Here is a 26,674-nt window from a genome sequence, read left to right as displayed (position 1 = left end):
CGAGGAGGCATTAGGGCGGACTGATCTACTACAGAGGAAGGGGGGTGGTAAGGGGAAGGGGATGGAAAGTTTAGCTTACTTATGCATAGACTTAAGGAAAAGAAAATCACTCCATCACAGCGGGAAGAGTAACTTACCTCCTACCTCCGCCGAGCTACTCCGTGATTGCCATCGTAATCGACCTGCCCGCTCTCTCCGCCAACATACATTAAGATCAATAACGAATCAGGAATCTGAAAAAAAGGGAAGAGGAGAGAGAGAGAGCGAGAGACAAATAGAGAGAGGTGGTGTGGTGGATGAGGGAGGGGGGTGGGGGGTGGATTAAAAAGAAAAGAGACAAGCACGAGAGAGAGATGTAAAAGCAAGAGAGACGTAAGACAAGAAAAGAGGAGAAAGAGTAGAGGAGAAAGAGAAGAGGAGAAAGAGGAGAATGAGGAGAGAGAGAAGGGTAGGTGGTGGGGGGGGGTGGGGGGGGGGGTTAGAAGACGAAACAAAAGAGGTAACCCCCAGGCGGCCGTTGCCACAGCAACAGGGTTTTTTCTTCTTCTTCTTCAGGAGCAGGTTGGGAGAGGTGGGGGCAGAAGGATGACAGGTGGAGAGGAACTCGCTGATGCTGTGTACAGGCACTGCCAAAGACACCCTTGTGTTGGGGTCCTTCCAGCGGGGAGAAGAGTAGGGGGGGTATACCGTATATGGTCTTCATGAGTATGAAACATAATGAAGCTCTCATTCCCAGGAGGCTGTGTGTGTGTGTGTGTGTGTGTTTGTGTTCATTATAGCAGCAGATGTACAGTACATTTCCACCAGACCAACCTTTGCCTCGTCGTTAAATGAACTATTTCTGCTACCTACCTGGCAACTAACCAACCACGACAACACTGCCATCCTGAGTCCATATGTCTTGCCATGTCATGTAAATCCTGTCATATGCCTTTGGAGAACTCTGCAAACCTCCATCCCAGATACAGTACATGGCAAAATGGGGACCATCTCGTTTTTTGGGGGCGATTAGTTGGCCACACATTAAGCTACAGGCCTTTCAGAGATGACAGCTCATTGAGTAACTAAATACCTTGTAACAAACTGGCATGTGCTAATTGTGCTCGCACTTGCCACTTTGGTCCTGGCTTTTTTCTTTTTCTTTGGAAAACATAATGCCCCATAATGCCGTCACTGCGTGTACTGTACTGTACTTACTTGATCTTACCAGGTCTTTGTGAGGTTTTCCGTCGTGAGGTAAATGCTGCTCTTGCGCTGGGTTGCTATGGAGAAGCATGAAGCCTCGTATTGTGTCTTATTAGAGGTCTTCTTTAAACCAATGAACATGGGTCTTACTGGAGATGGAGAGGAGAGGAATGCTATGAGTCTAGTGAAGCAGAAGGAGAAGGTGGTGTGATGTTATTGTTAGATGTTTTTTTCTTGCGTTTTTTCTGGTGTATGTGTGTGTGTGTGTGTGCGTGTGTGTGTCTATCCTGTGCATGTGTATGTGTATGTGGATTTGTGTGTGTGTGTGTGTGTGTGTGTGTGTGTGTGTGTGTGTGTGTGCGTGCGTGTGTGTGTGTGTGTATGCTGTGTCAGTGTTTGCCCCTTTAAAGGCTCCTGCGGGGCCTAGGGGAAGAGAAGATAACGGGAGCAGACATTATTTGCTTCTGTCATGTCGGCTTAACGTCATGCATCACAAACAGTGGCGCAGTCGGCCACAGACGCCAGAGCGTGTACCTGCGCCTTTACGGCACGCGCTCTCCTCTCTAGCCCATCTACATCTACCACGGCTTTATCTGAAGGAGTTCTATTTTTGATTTCTAGAACTCACTCATGTGGCACTCAGTTGCTTCACCCGACAACGCGCATGCAGGCGCACACACACACACGCACACACACACACACACACACACGTGCGAACACACACGGAGACGCACACATACACACGTGCGCACACACACGCACGCAGACACAAGTGCGAACACACACACACACACACACACACACACACACACACACACACACAGACATTTCTGTGCTGACTGACAGCGAACATTGCTCAAGTCTCATAGAGTGACTATTGTGGTACGGTTTTGACGATTGTGTACATTCATAGAAAACGAACCCCTACACTCCATTTCCCGGAATTAATGGATGGGAGAGGGGCATTGTGTGTAGTGTAGCTGTGTGTGTGTGTGTGTGTGTGTGTGTGTGTGTGTGTGTGTGTGTGTGTGTTGGGAAGGGGGGGTGGGGGGGGGGGGGGGCTGTTGGCAATCACATGACCATGCGCCCAGGTTCCACAGGGCCAGTCAGGCCGCATCTCGTCAGCGTGGCCTCAGTCACGCTCCCCCAGGGGAACTCTGGGTATTGTGTGCACAGGCCGTGATGATTGTCCCCGCAGGGTGGACCATCCAGACCCATCCACACACACACACACACACACACACACACACACACACACACACACACACACACACACTCACAATCTGACACAGACACATACATGTCACTGAACAAGTCGTTGTACACACACACACACACACACACACACACACACACACACACACAGCTGACTGCAATGCATTGTGGGCCAGGCTTAAAATAAGCATGGTAGTGCTGTCATGATCTGGGAGTGGGGCTCACACAGCACAGCACATGCTCCAACAAGGAGATGGAACATGTCTCTCACACAAACACACACACACACACACACACACACACACACACACACACACACACACACACACACACACATCCACTGGTGGCAAAGATTACCGTAGCCCCTTAAATGAGAGTTAAGATATGCTGATCTTAAGTCTCTGAGTTTTGCTCTCCCTTTTCATAAAAGTATAAAAACCTGAAACTGACTTTACATATTGAGAGGCAATGTGTCCCATCTTTAAAAGTATATCCATAATCCTAAAGGTCTCAAAGTAATTCTGGCATCCTAAAACCTATGAACTATGCACACTCAATAAAGTATTAAAATCTACATAAACAAGTCTTACACACCAGGCATAGTGCTGCCAGCAATGCCCCCAGCGGTCTGAAATGTTGTTTTTAATTTTTTATTGAGTGCTTTCCGCAGGTTTATGGACGCAATCGCAATTTGAGACCTTTTACGATTATGGACATGCCTTTAAAGATGTACAAGTCAGTTCTTCATGTTTCTATACTTGAACAGGGTGATATTCTAAGACGTACAGGGGCAGTTTACCCAGAATCCAGAAATGTGATTCCATACACTGAAACTAGTTTGGTGGAGTAGGGTTGTCGTTGTTTACATGATCCGATCATCCTATCGTCACCCTCTGAAGTCGCCGATCCCCGATGTAATTATTTGGGGGGGGGGGGGGGGTTATATCAGGCAACTGATTTATAATTCGCAGACAAGGCCACCCAAGTACGCTACAATAGAGTAACGTCAAAGTATATATAAGATATCCGACAACGAACTGTGGCCTTGTCTACACTTTCCACTTTTTAAGTCAGACTTCTGTTATCTGAAAAGGATGATGAGATCATAATCCGATCACAGTATATGCGTCCACATCTGGTATTACACATTTTTAAAAATGCGTCACTTAACGATCTCCCGTGCGTGCCCACGTTGTGTCCGCATTTTTTCCTCCCTTCCCTGAATTAAATTAAAAAGGGGTAATCTGGGATTCACCCATCAATAAAGCAGACGACATCCTCATTATCAGATAAGAGAAGTATGATTTTGTGGCTTCGGATATTACTTTTATGCTAGGCTATTGTAGCGTACTTTGACAGCCTACCTAAGGGCTGTCCTTTGCAAATGGACAACTGGGAATTATGTGATAATGACGATGATGATATCAAGCAAATTATTCATAATCACTTGGGAAACTGCCCCTTTAAAATCTGCATCTTTTAAGTGTTGTTTCAGAGCGAAGACTACTTTACCACTGCTGTATGTTGTTTTCACCACAAATGGATCCCACAGCTGACACCAATATTTAAGCTCAACTCTACAGCCTGCCTGTAGGCCACAGTCGTTATTATGTAAAAAAAAAAAAAAAAAAACAGAACACAACATTTCCGTTTGTGTTTAGTGAAAGTGTTTTTTTGGGATCACTTCATCTATCAACGAAGCACTGTTCACTGTATAAGATTTAGTTTGATGGAATCCCACCCTATGTCTATTTCTAGTAACTTGCTGTATTCAGCATTTGAGGAAGCATGCTGTTGTATCCTTGCTTGGCCCACTTTTATGGAAAATGTGTGTTGTTTTTTTTTATCAGAGGATCAAGTGTTTCACTATCCCCTCTTTACTGGCTGGTACTTTGAACATGCTGTTCTGAAAGACCCACAAAACAGGAAGTATTTGGGGCTGGGAGGAGGGGAGAGAAAAGGAAAGATCTTGGGATCGTCTGGGTGGATTGTGATCAAAGTCAAAGTGAATAGAAGACTTCCCTTGGAAATTTCCTAAGACTGCGATGACAGATCAATTCTCTTTGTTTTTGTGGAGATACAGCTGATTAGATGGGTACAGATGAGCTGTTTCTGAACCAAGAATAATATTTTTCTTATTTAAATCGACACGCTGAAGAATTACATATGTAACCGTGGCAAAAACAAAACCAACACACGTAAAACGTTTTTTTTTTGTTGTGCTAATCAGGAATGTAAAACATAAAAACGATATGCTTCAGGGCCACACAGTTGGCCAAAAATGTACTTACACAGGGGGCTTTTAAGTCAAGTGTCCTTTATAACTCAATGTTTCTTGGAAAGCTCAGAATACTCCAAAAATACTCACAATACACTCCAAGACGTCACTGCCTATCTTCACTGCTCAGATAAACTAAGTCTTAACCCATACATTTGAATGTCCATAAATTGCACAAGAATGTATCCCTACACCATTAGAAAACCATATCAACCAAGTTCATCATTTAATTTTATAAGTGTCAGTTTGAAATTCAGAACGAGCAGTCTGGTTGGATTGCACTCCTCATGGGATTCGAAGGTCATGAATTGGATTGGGAATTGTTCCCTGGGATTAATTCCAACGCATGCGCATGTGCACACTCTCACACACACACACACACATGCACACATACACACACACACACGCACGCACGCACACACACACACACACACGCACACATACACACACACACACACACACACACACACACACACACACACACACACACACACACACACACACACACACACACAGCTCAGTCAGAAGGTCCAGCAGGTGCTATTCATAGACCTGTGCCAGTCTTATTGTGCTGAGGATATGTAAATATACCTCCTCTGCTTCTCCTTTGTGGCACTTCCTGGATGATAGAGCGTGGGAGCCAATAAGCAAGAGGCTCGGCTTTCATGCAGAGGTTGGCATGGCAACGCCGCCTGTCTGCGTGGCTTTAAGTTAGGTGTAAAATGCAAATGTTATTCCCAAAAGCAGTCTGTCACAAATCCTTCTCCCACTCAGCAGCAGCAACACATTTCACAGAGCTTTACCTTATTATCCCACATGGTTTGCAAAGCCTACATTAGTAACTGAATGTAAGGACTACCTTTTTTTTTTACTCGTGTTGTTATGCAGTTGTGTGGCAACAAGAGAATATTGTATCTTATGATGCCTTGGTCCAAATCATGATTTCTACGGGACTGAGCCTTTAAAGCACAATTTCCGTGATTCAGCCAACTTCCACCTTCCTAGTGAGTCTATCAGTCCTCGCAGCAGGAATATGTGGGAGATTTGAATAATGCGATTTCATGTCCTCCAGGGTCCTCGATGGCACCCCCTTGTGTGCAGCAGGAACCCCACAGCCAACCAGTAACAGCCCCCTGCACATTGTTAACCGTAAAAAGTGAAAAGGCGTTGGCAAGGAGTTCATATCGCCATGACAACACCACCGTCTGATGGTTAGCGATGCGATTACCAGAGAGCTTTGCCTCAAGACGCTTGAGATCGGCACCACTTCACTTTCTTATGACTTTCTCGCTGATTTCATTATATTCGACGAATAGGATTCAGGGACTTTGGGGGACGTGCAGGTCACAAAGGGGTTTGGACCAAGGTTGTCACAGAGAGTTCAATAGATTTCCACTCATGTTTTGAACTCGTGTTTTGAATGGAAATGAATGTTGACTTAGAGCAAATGCCACGTTTGTTTTCTCTTGCAAAAAATAGCAGGGAAGGAAAATGGCCTCACTGCCAATATCTTTGCAAAGACTTGGCTAGCTGTGAGCCTCTGTTACACCTGGTGTTAACATAACAATACTGTTTGTATTTGAACATGATGATCAGACCACACTATCCAATCGCGGTACAGCAGGTATTCTATTAAAACTACACATATCGTCCCCTGTGTCCTCCTACGTCCCTGGCTACCTCCTGCGGGGGCAACGCTACATTTACACAGCAAATCTATCAGATACCGTAGATATCATCATCATCATCATCATCATCATCATCATCATCATCATCATCATCATCATCATCATCATCATCTCCCTTTTCTAGGAAGTAAACATTAGCTCGTCATTAGGATATCTATGAGGCTTTTATGCACACAATAAGGATATGGACTGATGAGAAATACACAGTACTAGTCAAAAGTTTGGACACACCTTGCCTTGAGTGTGCAAAGCTGTCATCAAAGCAAAAGGTGGCTACTTTGAAGAATCTAAAATATAAAACATATTCTGGTTTGTTGAACACTTTTTCGTTTACTACATAATTCCATATGTGTTCCTTCATAGTTTTGATGTCTTCAATATTAATCTACAATGTAGAAAATAATAAAGAAAAACCACTGAATGAGAAGGTGTGTCCAAACTTTTGACTGGTACTGTATGAGTACTTCAAATGTGAAGTACTCCTTTAATGGATGTATTTCACCCAGGTCTGCTATTGGTGCTTATCAGATCATTATCATGTTGGATAATAGGAACTGAAAGTTGTTTCATTCCACAGGGGCCAAGAAGTTGACCAACAGGGCAGCCTTATGGTACGTCCCTTTCTCCATCAAAAACTTGGAAAAGATCACCGAGGTACCCCCCATCAAGGTAGGTGAATAAACAGAAGAGGATAAACGTACCTCTAAGGTCAGTTTTGCATTTTCCCATTGAATCGTTGCTCTATGCCACAATTTAGCGACAATTAAGAATGTTAAATGGTTGGAAAACCATTTCCTAATGGAATATTAGGAATGGAATACAGCTTTGGAAATACCTGAAATAGCTTAGTACTACTTTTTTAGCTTGTCAAAAAACATATTTTGGTAGGACATGAAGTAGTGTTAAATTGTTAATATTTTTAACACAAAGACGCTGCTGTTTGTGTACACCGAAGGTGGCTGGAACGGACTTTGTAGCTTCAAATGGCATTCCAAAAATTCGACATTTTCTCTCATGGAATGATATCTCTTTACTACTGCAGATCTTTGACATATCGACATTTGCCAGTCTAATAGTTATAGAGCATCTTGGGGAGAGTCTCTTTAATGTTTCTATAATGCAATTCTGCTCCCATGTATGTCATCCATTTCACTTGAGGGGACTTCATGGTATGTCTGTGAGGGGCAACTCATGAGAGAGGCCATCTGGTCAGGATAAAGAAAATGATAATCAGCAGTTTAATCACTCTAGGATGAAGTCAAGTGCACACTTATGCCAAGCACTATGTCAGCTGTCATCTCTTGCTATTTGTATAGTAGAGACTGCATGGTTGTCTGTGGGTTTGTGACCTGTGCATTTGTATCCATTTAACATTGTTTGCACATGTTTCTGAACTGTTTAACTGTGTATTTGAACTCTCTCTCTCTCTCTCTCTGTGTGTGTGTGTGTGTGTGTGTGTGTGTGTGTGTGTGTGTTTTGGCTCCAGTATGCCAGTTCGGAGCAGGAGGAGGAGGGGAAGAAGCGTTACAAGGCTCAGAAGCTGGAGAGACTAGAGACGAAGGAGAGGAACGGAGAGCTGGCCACACCCATGCCTGCCCCAGGTAACCTCCTACTCTATCTGACCTTTGACCCCCCCCCTCCAGTCTCATTGGATAAAAGCATCTGCTGAATGACCATACTGTAGTATATTATTATAAAGGGCCCCTCCGGTGAAAAAAACAAGAGAAAAACAGCTGTTAAATAGTGTTAGTGGATGTCCTGTTCATCTCAAGAACCTTTCCTGTTCCTATAATCCCTGGCTGATCTCCAACTCGTATAATCATACAAGACAATGATAACATGACAATCAAATCAATATTTTCTGATTTTGTCCTTTTTCGCTTCATTTGCTGCACAGACAGAACAGCTAAAGGTATGTGTTCTCTTTCAGGCACCATTTCGGTACCGTGACATTACTGTAGGATCAGTGATGCAGTAGAGGGCAAATACATGTAAACACTGTTTATGTTGAATAGAGATTACCCACCTTTTATGTAAATAAGTGGATTTTAACAATAGTGGTGTTTACTTGACAACCCCAATGACGGGTCTGCCCAGCCTTTCTCAACATCGGAGTAGTGTAGGTCAGTGCTTAAGTCTTCCATTCCTACCGGGAGCACGGGAGAATAAGAGGTGTATTAGCAAACATTTACACCTGTAATTTTCTCCCTTGCCCAACATATATCCACCTCTACCACTACATCCATGAAGGATGAACTATAAACTAGCATAAACCATCACATACTGATCAGTATTCCTCAAGTGACTGTTGGTTGGTATAGTCCAAAGTAGACCCGTGTTTTTAGGGCGTTTGAACAACAGTAGCCTACTTTTAACATGTCATAGAGGATATGAAGCAAATATTTTGAATTGTTGTGTGTGTGTGTGTGTGTGTGTGTGTGTGTGTGTGTGTGTGTGTGTGTGTGTGTGTGTGTGTGTGTCTGTGTGTGTGTGTCTGTGTGTGTTTTATTTGAACTCAATGTCTCAATGGTCATATTTTAACCTTTTTGTTGTATGTTTGTATGTGTGTGTGTGTGTGTGTGTGTGTGTGTGTGTGTGTGTGTGTGTGTGTGTGTGTGTGTGTGTGTGTGTGTGTGTGCGTGTGTGTGTGTGTGTGTGATGCAGAGCCCTACACTGTTGGCTTTAGCCAGTCCAGCCTGATCCATCTGGTGGGGCCATCAGACTGCACACTGCTTGGGTTCGTACATGGAGGTGAGTGAAGATGCTCTATCACATCTGTGTGTGTGTGTGTGTGTGTGTGTGTGTGTGTGTGTGTGTGTGTGTGTGTGTGTGTGTGTGTGTGTGTGTGTGTGTGTGTGTGTAGGACATGTACAGGCCACACTAAAGAGCAACTCCAGTGCAAGAGCAACTCCAACTTAAACGGAAGCCTGTTTTGACTCGGGATGATTATGATGCGTGATTGTGTACCACCGCTCCCTGGGGTGGAGTTTTGCCAGCCTGGTAGAACCAGCCAGGTCGCACAATAGTTCACCTTCTGTTTCCCATATTCATCTGCCCTTCAGCAAATAAACAAGCCCTTGGAAAACACAAAATACAGCCGGACCGATCAGCGTCCTCTAAAAGACTACGGGTGTTCGGTTCGGCTTTCTTATTTTTGAAGGTTGATCCAATCACTACGAATTAGTGAGCTCCCCCCTAAGCTCAAAAGGTTTCATGAGTGTACATTTTATACTGTACATATAATATATATCTCTATTTTTTAAACTAGATAGCTTTAGCCAATAGCATCTGCTCCGTTGAGCTTGCGGATTGTAGGCGCCGTGGTCTAATCCTTTAAATAGACAAATCCCATGGGAGTGGAAGCGTGACTGTCCCCCGATATCAATGCATTACGGTCACAGTAAAGTAGGCTTCATTGACGCTCGCTGTCAAATCCTTGAAAAGATGGATTTGCTGCCACATTACACTGCATGAGGGCAAGGCCCTCTTATTACCATTCACTGTGTCACTCGGTGAGTATTGGAAATGTACAGTACACAGTTTCATACAAGTATGGAATAGGTGTGTGTGTGTGTGTGTGTGTGTGTGTGTGTGTGTGTGTGTGTGTGAGTGAGAGAGAGAGAGAGGGGAAGAGAGTGTGTACGTGTGTGTGTGTGTGGGAGGGGGGGTGAGTGTGTGTGTGTGTGTGTGTGTGTGTGTGTGAGAGAGAGAGAGAGATCAAGAAAGAGAGAGGGAAGAGAGTATGCAGATGTGTGTGTGGGGAAGGGGTGGTGAGTGTACATATTTTGTGACAGAGAGGAAGAGAGAGAGAGTTTGTGTGTGTGTGTGTGTGTGTGTGTGTCTGTGTGTGTGTGTGTGTGTGTGTGTGAGAGAGAGGGAGGGAGGGAGGGAGAGAGAGATCAAGAAAGAGAGAGGGGAAGAGGGTGTGCATGTTTGTGTGTGGGGAAGGGGTGGTTAGTGTGTGTACGCGCGCGTGTGTGTGTGTGTGTGTGTGTGTGCGTGCGTGTGTGTGTGAGCGTGTGAGTGTGTGCGTGCGTGCACGCATATGAGCATGTATGAATGCCTTAATGCATTCGTCTGCTTGAGCAGATGTTCAGGAGAACATTTCTTCTCAAGGCACTTGGGAAACGTACAGTTATTGAATGGCACTTAACAAATGAGTTAACATATTATTATTATAATTATGGAGATTCCAGTTCCTATAGCTTCCTCCAGAGCCCTCACATAAGGAGAAAGAGAGAGAGAGAGAGAGAGAGAGAGAGAGAGAGAGTAGGGGGGTTGCATCCTGGTTGACCTGAATGGGTTATGTAAACACAACAACAGCAGCAGCCGCCCCAACAGAGTGCATGTAGCGTTGCTTAATGAGACTCTGTGAGGAAAGAGGAGGAGGAGGAGGAGGAGGAGAGAGAGAGAGAGAGGGAGAGGGAAAAGGGCACAAACTGCATTCTAAATGGCCTGTGCTCATTCCCCGTTTGCTTCTTAATTGGACAGATTCCTCAGTGGGTTCAAATTAAAAAGTCAGACATTTCCCGTCTGCCACTTATCTATCCTTGCCCTCCTCTCTCTCCCTCTCTCTCCCTCTATCTTCCATGTACTCATTCCCTTCCTCTTTTTCATTACATTTCTCTTTTGCTTGCTATTTCTTCCTCTGACTATAGATATCAATGCAATACAGCTATCCCTTTCACTCTCTCCCCCTCTCCCTCTCTCCCTCTCTCTCTCTTTTCAAACCATGTCTCTCCTATATTGACAGCAGCAAAGAACGTAGCGTGTTCAGTAGTGTAAAATCACCTAAGCAGACCATTTAGCGCAGGAAAGAAACACGCCAGTCACTCTGTCAGAACTGTGTCAGAGCAAGAACTGAACAAGTGGCAGAAAAGACCTACCGTCCCACAACTCCTGAGCCCCCCAACAAAAACACATCAACTGAGACAAGGACTGATGCTAAAATACAGTTTGTTTCTTACCAGTTCAATCTACTTTTCGTGGAATTGGAACCCAGGCAAAATGGGGATCCAGTCGTGCTGAAAAGAGCCAATTGTAGTCTACTGTTTTGTTGTGTTTGTTTGTTTGTTTGTTGTTGTTTTTGTTTTGGCGCTGTAATGGCGACATGCCGTGTGGATTAGCGCTGACACTTGTTTGTAGCTTGTTTGTAGCCTACTACTCCCCTCAGGACAATGAAGTTCTTTGAATTTGGAAAATCCCCTCGTCTTCCTCAACTCCAACCAATATCAACTGTCAAAGCCATGAAGGAAGTGGGATTCAGTTCTTATCCTTTACTTTCTCAAGTGCAAACAGCCTGCAAGTGAATCCATTAAAACCTGTGAAATCCGTACCTCTCTCAAGGACATAATTCAATTCAAGGCCGTTTCTCCACATCCAACTACATTATGTATTTGCAACAGCACACAACTTTTTCTCCCCTAAAACTCTGTGAAGTTCAGTGGTGGATTGATTCCCCGGCTTTAAAAGTTACATGAACCTGAATGATTCACGAGCACAAAGTCATTCTCAAAATTGGAGTTGGCGTTGTCTCTAATGCTCTGATGTAGCTTGTCTATGAGCTCCTCATAGATGCACTAACGAGGGGGCTTAGGCTTTCTAGGCCGCTGAGATCGATCGCTCATCACAGCCGTCTCAACTCATTACGGGCATTCTCTCTCTTTCTCTCTCTCCCTCTCTCTCTCTCCCTCTACCCACCTTCACCCGTTCTCTCTCTCTTTCTTACTTTCCTCTACCGCTCTCACTATACCCCCCCCCCCCCCCTCTCTCTCTCTCTCTCTCATTTTACTCTCCCCCTCCCCCTCCCCCTCGTTGTCTCTCCCCCTACACCTACTGAAGGTTTTTCTCTTTCATCACACCTCCTGTAGGATTTACACGCTAGACAGGCTGGCGATGGTTCCGTCTGGACCAGGGTTAGAATACCAATCAGCTCGCCTGAAGGCTCTGGAACAAGTACATTGGATGGAGACTGCTGCCGCAGTCTTCAACAACACGGTGCTTTGCAAATACGGCAGGGATGATCACCTGCGAGAAAGGGCCTTCGCTCCTGTTTGGAATGCAGTCCACACGGTGTCTCAAACGCAGTGTTATGTTGTGATGAGGAGAGAGAGCATCATGAACTACAAGGACGGAACGTACCTCGTGAATGTTGATGACAGACCCAGAGTATTGTGCAGTTGAAACAAATGAGAGAGGTCATCTACTGATGGTAGACTTAATATACTTACTTAATATACATCAATCATATGAATGAAATATGCCAGTGAGCAGAACTTTTTTCTCAAAGCCACTTACAGTACAACATACCTTTTTTGTATACAGTATATGGTCCCAGTGGGAATTGAACCCACAACCTTAGCATTGCTAGCATCATGGTCTTCCAACTGAGCCACACGTACTAAAGTGATGCAAGGTCTTAGTCCACAGTCCATAAGAGGTCTTAGTCCACATGATCGTGATTTGTGCTGCTCTGTATGTCAATGATGAGAGACCATATGGTTGCTCACATACAGAAGCTCTAAGGGGAGATCATACTATTTGTTTATTCATGTGGACAACCAGCTACCTTTCTCAAATCTGTTTAGAAACCTCTGGATTTGTTAGTCATTCCTGTGCTACAGCGGATGACCTTTGTGACGATGTCTGTAACCTCTCATTTGGATAGTATAGTTCAAACAAATATAATCTATGAACTGAATCAATGTCTAACCTCATTCAGCCACGGAATCCCTAATTTATCAGCGCCAGCAGCAATACTTCAAGTGGCAACACAAAATACACACACACACACAGACACACCACACGCACACACAGCAGGGCACGCGACGGGGACCCGTTTTATATTACTAAAGGCTGAAATGATCCAAATCCCGTCGCATCACTTTCACTACCTTACAGACCAGATGGTAGACATGTTCCTCACACATATTATGCATATTGATACTAATTTGACCTTAATATTATGGAAATATGGAAATTAAAAATATTTCCATTTGTCTTTCCAGTACGTTTTTAATAGATTTCCAGCTCTTATAGTCAGCATCACAGAAATGGAATAACAACATACATGAACAGGTCAGTACACTCCTTAGATAAGTAACTAATCGAAAATGTACCACTACCCCCTACCTCCCATGCTCTTGTGGAGATCAGAGAGCATTGTAAATGTAAATCGACAGCAAGTTAGGAGTGGTCTTTCTTGTCTAAATAGCCAGGAAATATGAACATTTGCATATAAGCAAGAACATAGCCAGAACATTTTATTGGACCAGGAAGTAATATATCCAAATGATGAACTCCTACAACGTCCATAGTGATTTGACCTCCCAGCCAGCCAAGGAGGCGTGCCTAAGCTAAGACACACTTTCGTAAATACAAGTGATAGATCTATGTAGAACATCTGTGAAGTTTTCCTTTTAAGCAATCTAGCAAAAATCCCACCTAGCCTTTAAGAGGACAGGGTACTATAGGTGAGGCCATTACCGTATTGCTCCTCTCAGATCTTCAGTGCGTACAGGGTAGGGGGTTAAGGATCGATTTAGGATTTTGCGTTCGTTCGGTTCAACAATCAGGTTTCTCAGAGAGCTGTAGGTGCAGCTCACGTTTCACATGGTCTGAGGCATGCTGTGTCATCGGTCAGCCAGACAGACTCGTGCCTTTGATTGACTCGTGCTGAGTAGATACGGTCGCATTCAAGCTAGCACGCTCACCTTTGTCAGCAGGCTGAAGCTTAAAGTGTTAAACCGGTAACCTTTCAGAGAAAATTGTCCTCCACTTTAGCTGTCAACGTTTCGTCCCTAGCCAATGTACCCTGTCTGACTTTGGGATTGCTTCACCAGTCAAAGCTGGATGTGTGTGTGTGTGTGTGTGTGTGTGTGTGTGTGTGTGTGTGAAGAACAAAAAAGACATTATTAGTGACACAGCAAGCACAATATACATCTCTCCCAGCTCCCTTTTTTCCCATTCTTTGTTTGTTTAAGCCACTATCAGTTCCCCCCACCCGGCTTGTGTGTCTTAATGGTTGAGTCTTAATGACTCTGCTGAGTCCGAGTGGTGAATCATTATTGATTTGAGTGAAAGTGAATGGAGGGGTTGGGAGGACAGGGCTCTGAGGCAGTAAGAGGTGCTCGGGGCCCGATCTCTGACAGATAGAGAAGTCTGGACTTTAGGGGCCCTTTAAAACTAGGCCAGCCCAGGGAGCGATGACTGTGTGTGTGTGTGTGCGTGCCTGTCTCTGTGTGTGTGTGTGTGTGTGTGTGTGAGTGTGTGTGTGTGTGTGTGTTTGCTTACAGCCACACTGGATGTCAAGGACACTTGCCTGGTAAAGCATGAGCCATGTGCTGTCCTCAAAAGAGTCAGATGAAGTTGCCCCCAAATACTACTGACTAAAGGTCAGTTTGGTATTTTCCCCCCTAATGGTTATGGTTAGGACTAGGGGAGGGTAAACTGATCCTAGATCAGTGCCTTATGGCAACTTCAACCAAGAGCATCCCCACAAATGGTTCAGTTAAAAAAAAAGGGTTTTGTTATTTCAAACCATTTGGTAATATTTTTTTGGGATACTCCATCTATCGGTACTCTACATCCTCAGCAACGTGTCAGCTGACTGTCTGTTGATATTCAACAAGGAAGCATCGATAGACGTTCCACTTGATCATGTTACTCAAGTGATCAATATTTCAGCCATAAATCAACAATAGGGCCTCAAGCATTGGTTTAATTCACGTGGAATTCACATTTAGTGACAGATATGTCTCTCTCACCCACCACTCTCTCACCCACCCCTTTCCTCATCCAGTCTCTCTCTCTCTCTCTCTCTCTCTCTCTCTCTCACTCTCTCACTCTTCTGATCCACTCTTTCTCTCTCTCTCTCTCTCCTTATCCAATCTCTCTCTCTCTCTCTCCCTCTCTGTCTCTCTCTCTTGCTCCATCTTACTTTCCTTGCGTTGTTAGGAAGCTTTCCACTTGTTTCCATGGAAACAGCAGTTGATTGCCACTAGGTTAGGGACCATGATGGCAGCCAGATGAGATGGCAGTCTGATTAAAACAAATGGACGGACATGTTTTTCTAAAAGTTTGTTTGTGAGTTTGTAAATGTCTGATGGATAAGGCTACATACAGATTAGATGACATTTTGGTGTGTGGTAATAAACACCCCGTTTTCTTTGGTACTCCTAAACTAGCTGGAATGCAAACGTTCCTCAGCAAGTTACAGAAGAAGTTGAACTGAGTCCTGCTGAGTCCTCAAGTCTGAACCAATGTAAAAGTGTCCAGTAGGCTGTGTACATCAGTGGGAGAAAAATTAACTAACCTAATTTAAGTTATTTCAAATTCAAAATCTGAGACAATAAAATGTAGAGAGGGGGGGGGGTAAAACATGAGAGAAAAATGTAGCAAAAAAAAAAAATGAGATGCCATCTTTACAAAAAATAAATCACAAACTGTTTCCCTAAATATATCCTCTATCAAGACACAAGATGAGATGGTATTATAATAGGTGAATTCTAATATGGATTAGAACACCAAAATATTGCTCCAGCAAAGATACTACCATGAGGCTTACCACTTCATTTTAGATATACTTTACATAAACTTCAATTAATAAACACTTTAAAGAGCTTATTAGGTTTAAAACAATTTTCTGTTGAAACATGATCTGAAGAGGGGAAACATAGGGCGTACACATTATGTTTCAAACCAGATGACAACCCCCATATCGGTCTCTGGGGTGATTTGGCTATGTTCGCTAGTTAGCAAGAAACCTGACTTAAACTGCATATTTCTCCATAAAAACATATTCTACAATCTTGTAACTCACAGACAAGATGGGCACAACGGGAGCACCGAGTGGTGACGTTAGTCATTCATGGAGCTATTTGGGATCAGGAATGCCAGATATAGCTCAGAGCGATTTTCAATAAAAAGTGTCGAAAGGTTGTTTGACTCAGTTGCAAAAAAGCCGGTGAAGGAGGTTTGGAGGATTATATTTGACTCTGGGTGCTAACTTTACAAACAGGTTAGCTAAGTCACAATTTGGAGCACTATGCTGTATGAAATGTTATATGTTGGCATATTTTAGGACAAGATAAGAAAATATAATGTATCACACAGAATACATATACTTTGACCTAAATGGCCATTTTTGGACTTGGGTCAAAAACATTGTGCAGCACCAGGATGTCATATACAGTGCACAATTTGGCTCTATACTCTATACTACGGTTCGGTACGTACAGTATAGCTACAGTTGCTTAACCATATTACACTATTACAAACGCTGTTAGCTGGTTTAGCTAGCTGGTAGCTAACCAAGTAGAAAAGGCATCTCTCCTGTTTGACAGAAAACAAGTCAATAGGATGAAATATGAACAACTCTCAATAGACTATTTGTCAGTTTGTATATTTTTATTCCATCACCCAAATATCAAATCATGTTGCCAAATATGATAGAAAAGTGTTTGATTGAGCAGGGGCTTTACGTTGCGAGTGGAGGAGACTTGAGAACGGGCTGCACTCCTCAGCAGAAAATCGAACATTTGCACAGCCAAACTCATTTGTCGCACTGGCATAGTTGCAAGAATCTTCATAGGTAAACCACAACATCAAATGTTGTACAAATGTTGGCCAGCACACACTCCTTCTCAGTGGAACTCTCTCTCTTTAAACACTTGCTTAAATGAGCAGGTGGGTGTGTGAGAGAGGAGGGTTTGGGAGAGCCCAGGTGGCCAGACGCCAGAGGACCAGATCTGTCATATTAGGGTCAATGTACTCTCTATACATCAAGCAGAGCGAGAATAAACCTGAAGCTTGTGCAAGTGACCATTGAAACAGTATTTAGCAGCAATACATTGACACATTCATTACACATATCAGTCAATCAATCAATACTGTCCTTGACTGACATGAATGAAGCTAGTACTAGTGTCAGTAGTACTTTAATAGGCCTATGGTCTAAGTACTGAATGCTAGGAACAAGGAAACTAAAATGGTGACCTCAGTCTTGTCGTAATTTTGTATTCATTGTAAGACTGTTTTTAAAAAAAAAACCTTGTTTGTACCTCCTTTCTGTGTCTTTATTGTCCTCTAACTTTGAGACAGTGTCTGGAATCGTGACACTGCTTTCCTGTCAGCCGTGCACGTTTCAGTCGTGCACGTGTCAGTCGTGCACGTGTAACCATGACAGCACCCACTTGCTATTTGTAGAACTTGGGTCCTTGCACAATTACATTAAACCACTACAAATAAGTTGTTTGTGCAGGCCCTGTGCCAAGTTAGGGCCAGAACAGCTGGAAACAGTGAAACAGCGGACAAATATACATAAAATATGTGGCTTCCAGGACCCCAGGGCTGCTTTTTCGAAAATATTAACGGAACCTGTTTCTATGGTAACGCCTCATTAGGAGGCAGTTTGAGCCGTTTGATTATACCGTTTGTGATTAACGCACTTGTTGGGGTTAGAGAGAAAAGGAGAGAGAGAGAGAGAGAGAGAATGACAAGGAAAGGGGGGTAAGAGGAGGGGAAACAACGAGAGGGAGAGAGGGACAGGGAAAGAGGGAGAGGCATGGGAGAGTGAGGGAGAAAGGGAGATTTTATTTACTCACTTTCACAGAGTGCTCCTGTATATTTTGTGGAGTGTAATTAAAAGGCCTGGAGTTAGATGATAAGAGATAGCTGCCCAGAAGACTCCTTTTGTTTTCTAATGCCCACTCTGCTCTGGGCTCACAGCATTGTGCAAGAAGATTTGGGGTAATCGTCACAAGAAATCTAATCACAGAGATCCTCTGCCCGTGGCAAACTGGGTTCCTTTGGGATTTGCTTTCTAATTGCTCTTTTTTTTCCATTATCGAGTGAGCTCTCCCTCTTTAACTGCCACACAGCACCACCCCCCCCCCCCCACACACACACACACACACACACTCCTCCCCCCCTCACTCTCCTCCTCTGGCGAATGGGAGTCATAGAGCACCATGTCACTCTGTGAATGTGCAATACTAGGCCCAAAGCAGTCTTGGCCTTGCTTGTCCTCGTTGGTTTCTCAAATGAGCCAACTTCAATCTCTCACAGTTAAAGGTGTATTTTGCAACTTTGCAACCTCCCAGGTAGAATAAATAATAATAATATGTCTATTATTATTAACACACAATAATAATAGACATCTCCAAGATACTAATGGGCTAGCTTGTTTTTTTTTCTGCTGAAACAACACAACATACTCCTGATCAGGTTTTCAAATATAATTCACTCTAATGTTAATATGTATGTGCCTAGTTGACAACACGTAGACTTGAGTCATTGATTGGTATTGAACCATGCTTAAACTCCTCACGATTTCTTGTGACTCATACCTGGTCACAGCATATTAGGAGATCCTAGATCAGGTCTGCCATGCAGAGATATGCAAATCATTATCAATCATCATTAATCACATTAATGATCACACATCTTTTGGAGTCAGATAAGGGAATGTCAACTTGTGTGAGTAGGTCATGTGACCACTGTTATGTAGAGTCCGCTTTATAATGTCCATAACCGTCTGAAGTTTATTAGTGACTGAATGTACAGTTCTTTATCCCTATCCTAGTCTAGTCTTCTTCTTTACCTCTTCAATGGTGCGCACCCGTTTGGGTCGAATGCTGTTGTAAACATACGATTTTAGAGGCTGAAAACAAAATGACAGGTGATGTGTCTTTCATTGTATTATAGCGTCTTATTGAATAAACAGTAGACATGAAGTGCTATTTACATGTAAAATTATTGCAAAATGGACATGGAGAGAATAGACTGTTGAATCTCATGTTTATGTTCAGTGTCATGTCCGGTTTAGTCTGTGTTCAGTCTCATGTTCTTTGAATTGAGAACATTCTGTCACACAATCCCTGTGCGTAAATGACCAGACTAAGCAGGGGCCTCGTTTCACATCACCTGCGGTGTTCGCAGCAAATTGGCTTCAGAATCACCAGATGCGATGCTGGGAACACATATGCCTCACAATGTGACATGCCTAAAAAAAATACCCATTTTACCAAGAGAGCCTTAGGCGTGTCAGACTACGACCAGCATTGTGCTTTTCCACATACAAAGTGAAAAAGGTACATGATATTCACAAATAACATTGCTTCGGATCGAAAGACAAGCTCTGATGAACCTCATCGTCACCGTTGCTGACAGCAGTCACTACCTCTCACGGTCCTTCCACAGTAGATAACCTCGTCCCTTGCCCTGAACCTTTACGCTGACCTACAAGCTGTCCTGTCGGTTTAATGTTCTCAGCTCCAGGACTGAGGACCGACAGTGACACCCTGCATCGGAGAAGGATGTGTGGTGGGAGCGATTACAGTGTTGGCGCGAGGAAGAACAAGGAAGGGTTGGGCTTAATTATCAAGCCCATTTTTTTCTCTCTCCCCCCCCCCCCCCCCCCCCCCCCCCCCGAAGCTAACTCCATATTCCTAGAGAGCGTTGATAACAGCAGGAGGGATGAATGTCAAAACACTGAGTACATCACAGTACACCCTTCCTTCTGTGGCATAGCGTGTGCCGCAGTGTAGCGCAGCTTTTGTATTTTTCGTTTTTTCATTTCACAGCAATGATTATCTCTCGTGATGGTTTCTTAAGGGTTGTTTCTTTTTCACTTGATCTCTGGCAGCCATTTAACAAGCTGAATTAAATCCTCACCGGTAGATAACGTCTGTTGATTTGTCGATTCTATAAGATGACGGTATAAGATCCTTAATCCTGGATTTTTTAACATCACATCAGAGGGTTAGCAATATTTTACAGATACTATTACCGATGTTTTTACCGTTCGCGTTAGCTGATGATCTAGGGAAGGGGATCAAAAAGGAAAAAAAGCCAGGCAAAAACACCATTATAGTACTGTAACACAGTAATACTGACAAAATATGATCTAAGGAAATTGGATCCTTGTGATGTTTGTATAAAAAGCAAGGGCCAGCAGTGCACCGTTATCTTATCAATTTAGCTAATCGGCTAATCTCATTTGCGACATGTCTTTTGACCCAGTTGCCATTGTGATTCCCTTGAGAAAGCTGTGCTAAAAATCGGAGAGAAAGATCATATAATAGAATTGCAGTAATAGCCCCCAATTGATGCTCGTAGATGCACAGTAAGGATATTGAGTTAGAAAATCAAGTTTGGTGGGTTTTTTTTTAAACATCTCGAGGCATCATTTTGATTAATGCTTATTAACAGTCTCCGGGTAAACTGGACCGAGCAGGAGCAGGTCGGCTACATGCACGGGCACGACTTCAGAAGGCCCTGAATAAAGGCATCCGCTTTCCGCTCGGACTCAGGAGAAATCCAATCTGAGGTGAGATCCCATCAATTTTCACATGGCGCGGGGGATGGACAAAAAAAACAATGTGAGGTCTACAAAAATGCTTCCCAGCAGTCTTACAGTGGGCTCGTGAATAACTTCCACGCCCCCACAACCTGACAACCCTGCTCGCTGTTGCCACCTTTCAGTTGCACGGTCGCATCAAATCAACAAGGGAGACTAGAGGACCGGCGCCGCAGGCATATTTCTATGCTGGACAACGTCCCGCTGTCCTCCATGTGAGGCTGAGAGTTGAAGATGAAGTGACTTCCCATGTACAGCAGGGGCACATGATGAATCTCAGTCACACCTGTGTGATATATATCGATCGTATTTCAGACTTTAGTATGCCGTGTTGAGATGGTCTCGCTGCCTACGGCTCTGCTTTGACTCTCTATCTCTGCTCACTGGTACTAATCACTTTGGGATGAATCCAAATTGAGATCTCCACATCTCGGACTTAAGCGTAATTCATGCATTGATGTCAGCGGGAGATCTGAACGAAAATTCAAGATACACACGTCCGTCTTAAGTAAGGACATTAACATTGTATTACTGTGCAGGGCGGTTTTGTCCATTGAATTGTCCTTTCGTTTTTCTTTAAAGTTAGTTTCTTTCGTGGCCTGGGGTGCTCCAGTGGTCTAGCACAGTGGCCTACAGGGCACACATGTTGGCATGGGTTGGAATCCGGCCCTCGCCCTGCTGATATACCCTCACCTCCTTACTTTCCTGTCTTTTTCTACTGTCTCTGTCCAATAAAAAAATAAAAATACGAGAGTGGGACTATCACACTCCACACTCCTTTCTTTAAAGGAGCTACACGTTAAATCTGGGTCCCCTGAGGTCACATTTTGCAATATTAATGAGTCGTTTGTTTTCAAGTTTTCTAGCACTGGCTAGCTTCCACCGCAAAATTGTCTATCCAGATCATTGAGGTAAGATCCCGACATGTCAAGTGAACAGATAATAATACATAATTGCTTTGGACTCTAAGGACAGGTTTGATTGGCCTGCTTTCTGTAACGAGAAATGAATACGCTAATACCATAGCCAATCGAAACATTAACGGGGAGCTATATACTTTTAAACACTGTCGCTGCCCAATCCCTGCAGATTTGTCAAGGCCATTAAATGCTGAAGTACAGTGAAAAGGTTATGTGAAGCAAGTTTTCATTGGCCCCGGCCCCATCTTCTTGTCCTCCCCAGACGTAAACATTGTCAGCGGAATCATAAGACTGTGACACGATGGGAACACTTGGGATGGGGAGAGAACTGCTTAATACTGCCTCGGCCACCGGGAGAGTGGAAGCTTCATTCGGGAGAGAACAGCACATACTGTGTGTCGCCTACCACTTTGGCTTTCATAAATACTGCCACACAGCGCAGATGGTGAGGGCCTTTGGGAGCTATGCCAGAATCGTCAAGTAGACCTATTGGTTTTCTGTAACATAGACAAAAACTTTGGAGTGACTGGCGAGGTAGCGTGTCTTGGATATTTAATACACACACATGCCCACTCACGCTATCACACACACACGCACACACACACATACACACACACACACATACACACACACACACACACACACACACACACACACACACAAACACAAACAAAAAGAGTGAGATGAGAAACAGATGCCGTCCACCTCCCCCTCACCCCCCCCCCCCCCCCCCCCCATTCAAGATGTCCCACTTTCTGTGAGAATTAATGTTGTAGACTCACGAACAACTGTCTTCTTCCTCCACACCACACGCACAGCCTCTGCCATATCTCAGACACAGCCTTGGAAACCAGTGCCGGCTGCTGGGCCAAAAGAGGCCTGATCTGTTACTTCCCCCCCTCTTACGTGGGCCTCCTGTTCTTATTGTATTCTGGTCTGCATACAGTGCTTGATCTGGGAAGGCCTGCCCCGGCCTCCTGGCACTATAGGAGTAGGTTGAAATAGAACTAGGGCCAAAGAAAAACTCTGGGCCCTCACCAATCAAATCAGTGAACCAAATTCCCCGTTGCTGTGGGAGAGGAATGTGGTTTTTAGGGTTACCCGAAATCTAGAGACCCAGCTTTTGATTGAATACGGCCTTGGTAACCACATGGTTGTACTCTGAGAACTAAACACATAGGGAGGCAAACAGTAACAGCACACTCTTGTGGGGTAATGGAAGTGGTCCTCTGTGGCTCAGTTGGTAGAGCGTAGGTTGTGGGTTCGATGGGGCCATATATACTGCAAAATGTACGCACTCACTATAACGTCAGTCGCTTCGGATAAAAGTGTCAGCTAAATGGCATACATTATAAGTGGGTCAGATGCTGTACCCTGTGTGCTACACTAAGATGGTTTTACTCTGTTCTAAATGGACCGCTCATGACTATGTATGTATGTACGTGCCGTTACAAATGTCCAATCGCCGTGGGAAAACCATGCAGGCAGGTTTTCTCTTCCCTTGTGATGATGTGCCCGTCACGTTGGAAATGACTTCCATCTCTCTTCTTAGAAGTCGATGCTCTCTCTCTCTCCACGGTGTCGGAAAAACAGTGTTTGGCTTTTTCTCGGGCACCGATCGTGAAACGGCACGTTCGTGTCAATGAGTGTTACAGAAGCAATCATAGCTCTGGTAGTTCATATGCTTCATAGGCTACCAGCGTAATGGCAACATTGAACCTCATTTAGGTTTGCAGGGAAAATGAGCACAGTCTCCCTATTCTGATGAGTGTAGCTATGCTGGAAAACATACATAATGCATTCTGACTGCCTATGAAACAACCTGAAATAATACCGGTCTACTCCTGTCCATTGGTGGTTCGAAGTTCGGATTGCTGTGATAAAGGCTTCATCAGAACTGTGTGTGTGTGTATGTTGTGTGTGTGTGTGTGTGTGTGTGTGTGTGTGTGTGTGTGTGTGTGTGTGCGCGCGTGTGCGTGTGTGTGCGCGCGTGTGCATGCCAGTGAATATAATTGTGTGTGTCAGCAGGACTGTATAGGACATTCATCGTCTTAAGACTCTCTGGCACAAATGGATCTTATCAGGCCGTCCAGCAGGGCCTTATATCTCCCTGTCACCGCCCACACCTTTGGCCAGCAAGCACTTCACATCACCAGTCCCCAGTCAGGGCCATGAAGCAGTAAATACAAAACTATGACGTGATTCAGCCGGTGATCGAGGGCCTCATACATCACAATCCGTCTCTACGCAGAGAATCGATTCCCTTCTCCCCATCAGAGTGCAATCTCAACCAAGCGCATTTTGGGGGCGCTTAGTAGCGTAGCACACTAATGCGCTTACCACGTAATCGCAAGGTTCCTCGTTCGATTCCGACCCTTGACATATCTTGCATGTCATCCCTCCTCTCTCTCTCACCCATCCTTCCTGTCAATCTCTACTGTCTCTATCCCGATAATGCAGAAATGCCCTAAAAAAAGCATATTTTTAACCAAGCGCATTTTGACTTCATTAGCAAGTAGCCACTTTCTCTCTTTTAATTCAGGCTTGTGCAACAGAGATGCGCACCACTGATTGTGAGGCTGCAAATCAATTTCAGGGATCATGTATTTGATTAGAGTGGGCTGGAACCAATGAGTTTGTTCCGCTTTGTTAAAACTCGGTTCAAGTGGTTTAGATTTCGCTATTGCTTGTGCTTAACCTCCCCCCACATGAGATGACTATCAAAACAATGTGTTGCAGGGAAAGCAAGCTATGTAAACATGTTTTTTCTCCAACTTCTTCAATAGGTCACGAAGATCCCATGGCCCTGTTTGCAATCAATGCAAGTGATAAGGGACATTATGGCTTTTTATACATACGCTTAGAGGGGAAATGATATCACAGGAGAAATTCTATTGAAATTGCACTTTTTTAGATTCATCTCTCCTACTCCTGAGGGGGAACTTTTTTTACCATCAGCACATCAGCACAGCTCTAAATTAATTTTAATGTAGTGCTCCGACTGCTCACGGAGTGCCTTTGTGTTGAGAGAGTGAGAGATATTGAGTGAGAGATATTGAGAGAGAGAGAGAGAGAGAGAGAGAGAGAGAGAGAGAAAGTGAGGAGGGGGAGATGTGTGTTTGTGTGTGTGTGTGTGTGTGTGTGTGTGTGTGTGTGTGTTTGTTTGTGTACCTGTATGTGTACGGTACGTGCGTGCGTGCGTGTACATTCATATGAGTGTGAACCTGCTGAATAGAGAGCTATTCAACACATCACATCATGATGGTCCATGAAAAGTATAGTAACTTTATGGTTTCCCACCATTGGCAATCAAATCACACTGATTCCATTACTGTACCATGTTGTGATTCGGTATGATTTCCTTCGTGACGGCATGTGTGTCATATTCTATTCTGTGCCTTCAGGTGTGACAATGAAACTGATGGATGAGGTAGCTGGCATTGTGGCGGCCCGACATTGCAAGACTAATATCGTCACCGCCTCTGTGGACGCCATCAACTTTCATCGCAAGATCGAAAAGGGTGAGCAGAGAAAATAGATCACTCCATGCTCAAATTACATTTTTCTCCTTAGATACTGTAACAGTGAAGGAGGGCGGGTGTGCTCAGAATACGTAATTGATGTGCTTTTTAAAGCTAGACTCCGTGACTTCCTTGTCTTTTTACATGATCGATTAACTTCTGGTGCAATCCCATCATATGCTGTATTCCATATGAAAATAAATTAGAAACGAAAAGAATATCCTCAATGAAATAGCCTGCATTGCAAAACATTTGTAAGTGGTCAAAAAGGCTGTTTTGGGGAGAGAGAGGGAGGGCATCATTTTGAAACATAAAGAATCTGCTTAAAGCAAACCAGAGCCATGAAACTGAGGTACAGAGAAGGTTCTTATCATTTCTTGATAGTCTAAATTAAGAAGTCATGAAAAAAAAGCTTGTCTCTATGGTTTCATGCAATGCCCAAATTGCACTGGTAAAGGGAGCTAATACTTTGTCAGGTTCATACTGCAGCACTGTTAGATCAGAAACATATTGTTTAATCCAAATCGATTTAGCAATACTCGTGTTCTTATGAACAGAAATATTTTACTTTTTACAAGCCATCACACTGAAATGAGCCAAATGCTGAGTCTAGCTTTAAGCGGTCATTTATTGATATATCAACACATTAGTAGACGGGAAATGTTAGTAGAGGTTGGCCTGAAGTGTTGATATCCCAATCGGAAAAAAGTATACTTAATTGTATTGAAAATATATTAAAAGTATAAATAATATGCTGAAAAAATGCTTTTCTATACTTACTTACAGTACACTGAAGTGTATACTTTATACTTCTGTGTACTTTATACTTCTGTGTGAAGATGCAGCAATCGTGCGTGCCTTATTCGTGCCTCTGCGAATGGTTGCAGTGAATTGAGCCATGCCAAAAATGACTGATGCACACTCTGACCTTGGCTACAGAAACTGCATGATAGCCCACTACAGAACAATACAGAATGTTGAATATTGTACATGCATCAAACCATTATTTGGGCAAAGTCAAGGAACGGGGGAGTTGTCATAGGTACCCATTTATTTACAAGTCCCTCTGTCTTAGCTCACTCATTAAGATCTCCGCAACCTAGCCTAAAGCCGCCCCTTCCTCATTCCAGTTTTCTATCTTTTCGCCTGGGCCTTAAAATGCTGTGGCCCAACAATAACACACCATATTCAAACAGGCAACTCATCCTGGTCTTTCAATTTAGACCACAACTGTGGCTATAACAGTTATAAATGTTCTCTTATGTAGGCTGACTGACCCCATAATGGATCCCAGCCTCAAAATGCTACATTACCTTATAATGTGGAATATGCTGTACAGCTGCCTATACATTCCGCCTCAGACTGTGATGTTTGCCCTGTTGATTACCTCTACCGCCTAGCCCTTCTCACACGATAGCTAATTAAGACCAGGCACCATGGAGCTGCAGCATAGCATCTGGAAAAACACAGGGCCTTTTTTCCTCACTTACCATTAGTATTTTCCATCA

At 43.8% G+C, this 26,674-nt stretch overlaps 1 protein-coding gene across 3 annotated transcripts in view; it reads left to right on the top strand.

Moving 5' to 3' along the window:
• acot7 (acyl-CoA thioesterase 7) overlaps positions 1-26,674 on the top strand; it is a 62,592-nt gene that overhangs the window by 16,019 nt on the left and 19,899 nt on the right. For 2 of the 3 annotated variants that reach the window (XM_083675517.1, XM_083675519.1), the window contains exons 4-8: positions 6,944-7,035; positions 7,853-7,967; positions 8,264-8,278; positions 9,031-9,117; positions 25,050-25,166. In XM_083675517.1, the coding sequence (XP_083531643.1) occupies positions 6,944-7,035; positions 7,853-7,967; positions 8,264-8,278; positions 9,031-9,117; positions 25,050-25,166 (426 nt within the window). The remainder of the gene's footprint in view (positions 1-6,943; positions 7,036-7,852; positions 7,968-8,263; positions 8,279-9,030; positions 9,118-25,049; positions 25,167-26,674) is intronic. The other variant, XM_083675518.1, reaches the window with a different exon arrangement.

The sequence above is a fragment of the Argentina silus genome, assembly GCF_951799395.1.
Source record: "Argentina silus genome assembly, chromosome: 8".
In the NCBI taxonomy this organism is placed as follows: Eukaryota; Metazoa; Chordata; class Actinopteri; order Argentiniformes; family Argentinidae; genus Argentina; species Argentina silus.
This window is presented reverse-complemented; position numbering and strand designations above follow the sequence as displayed.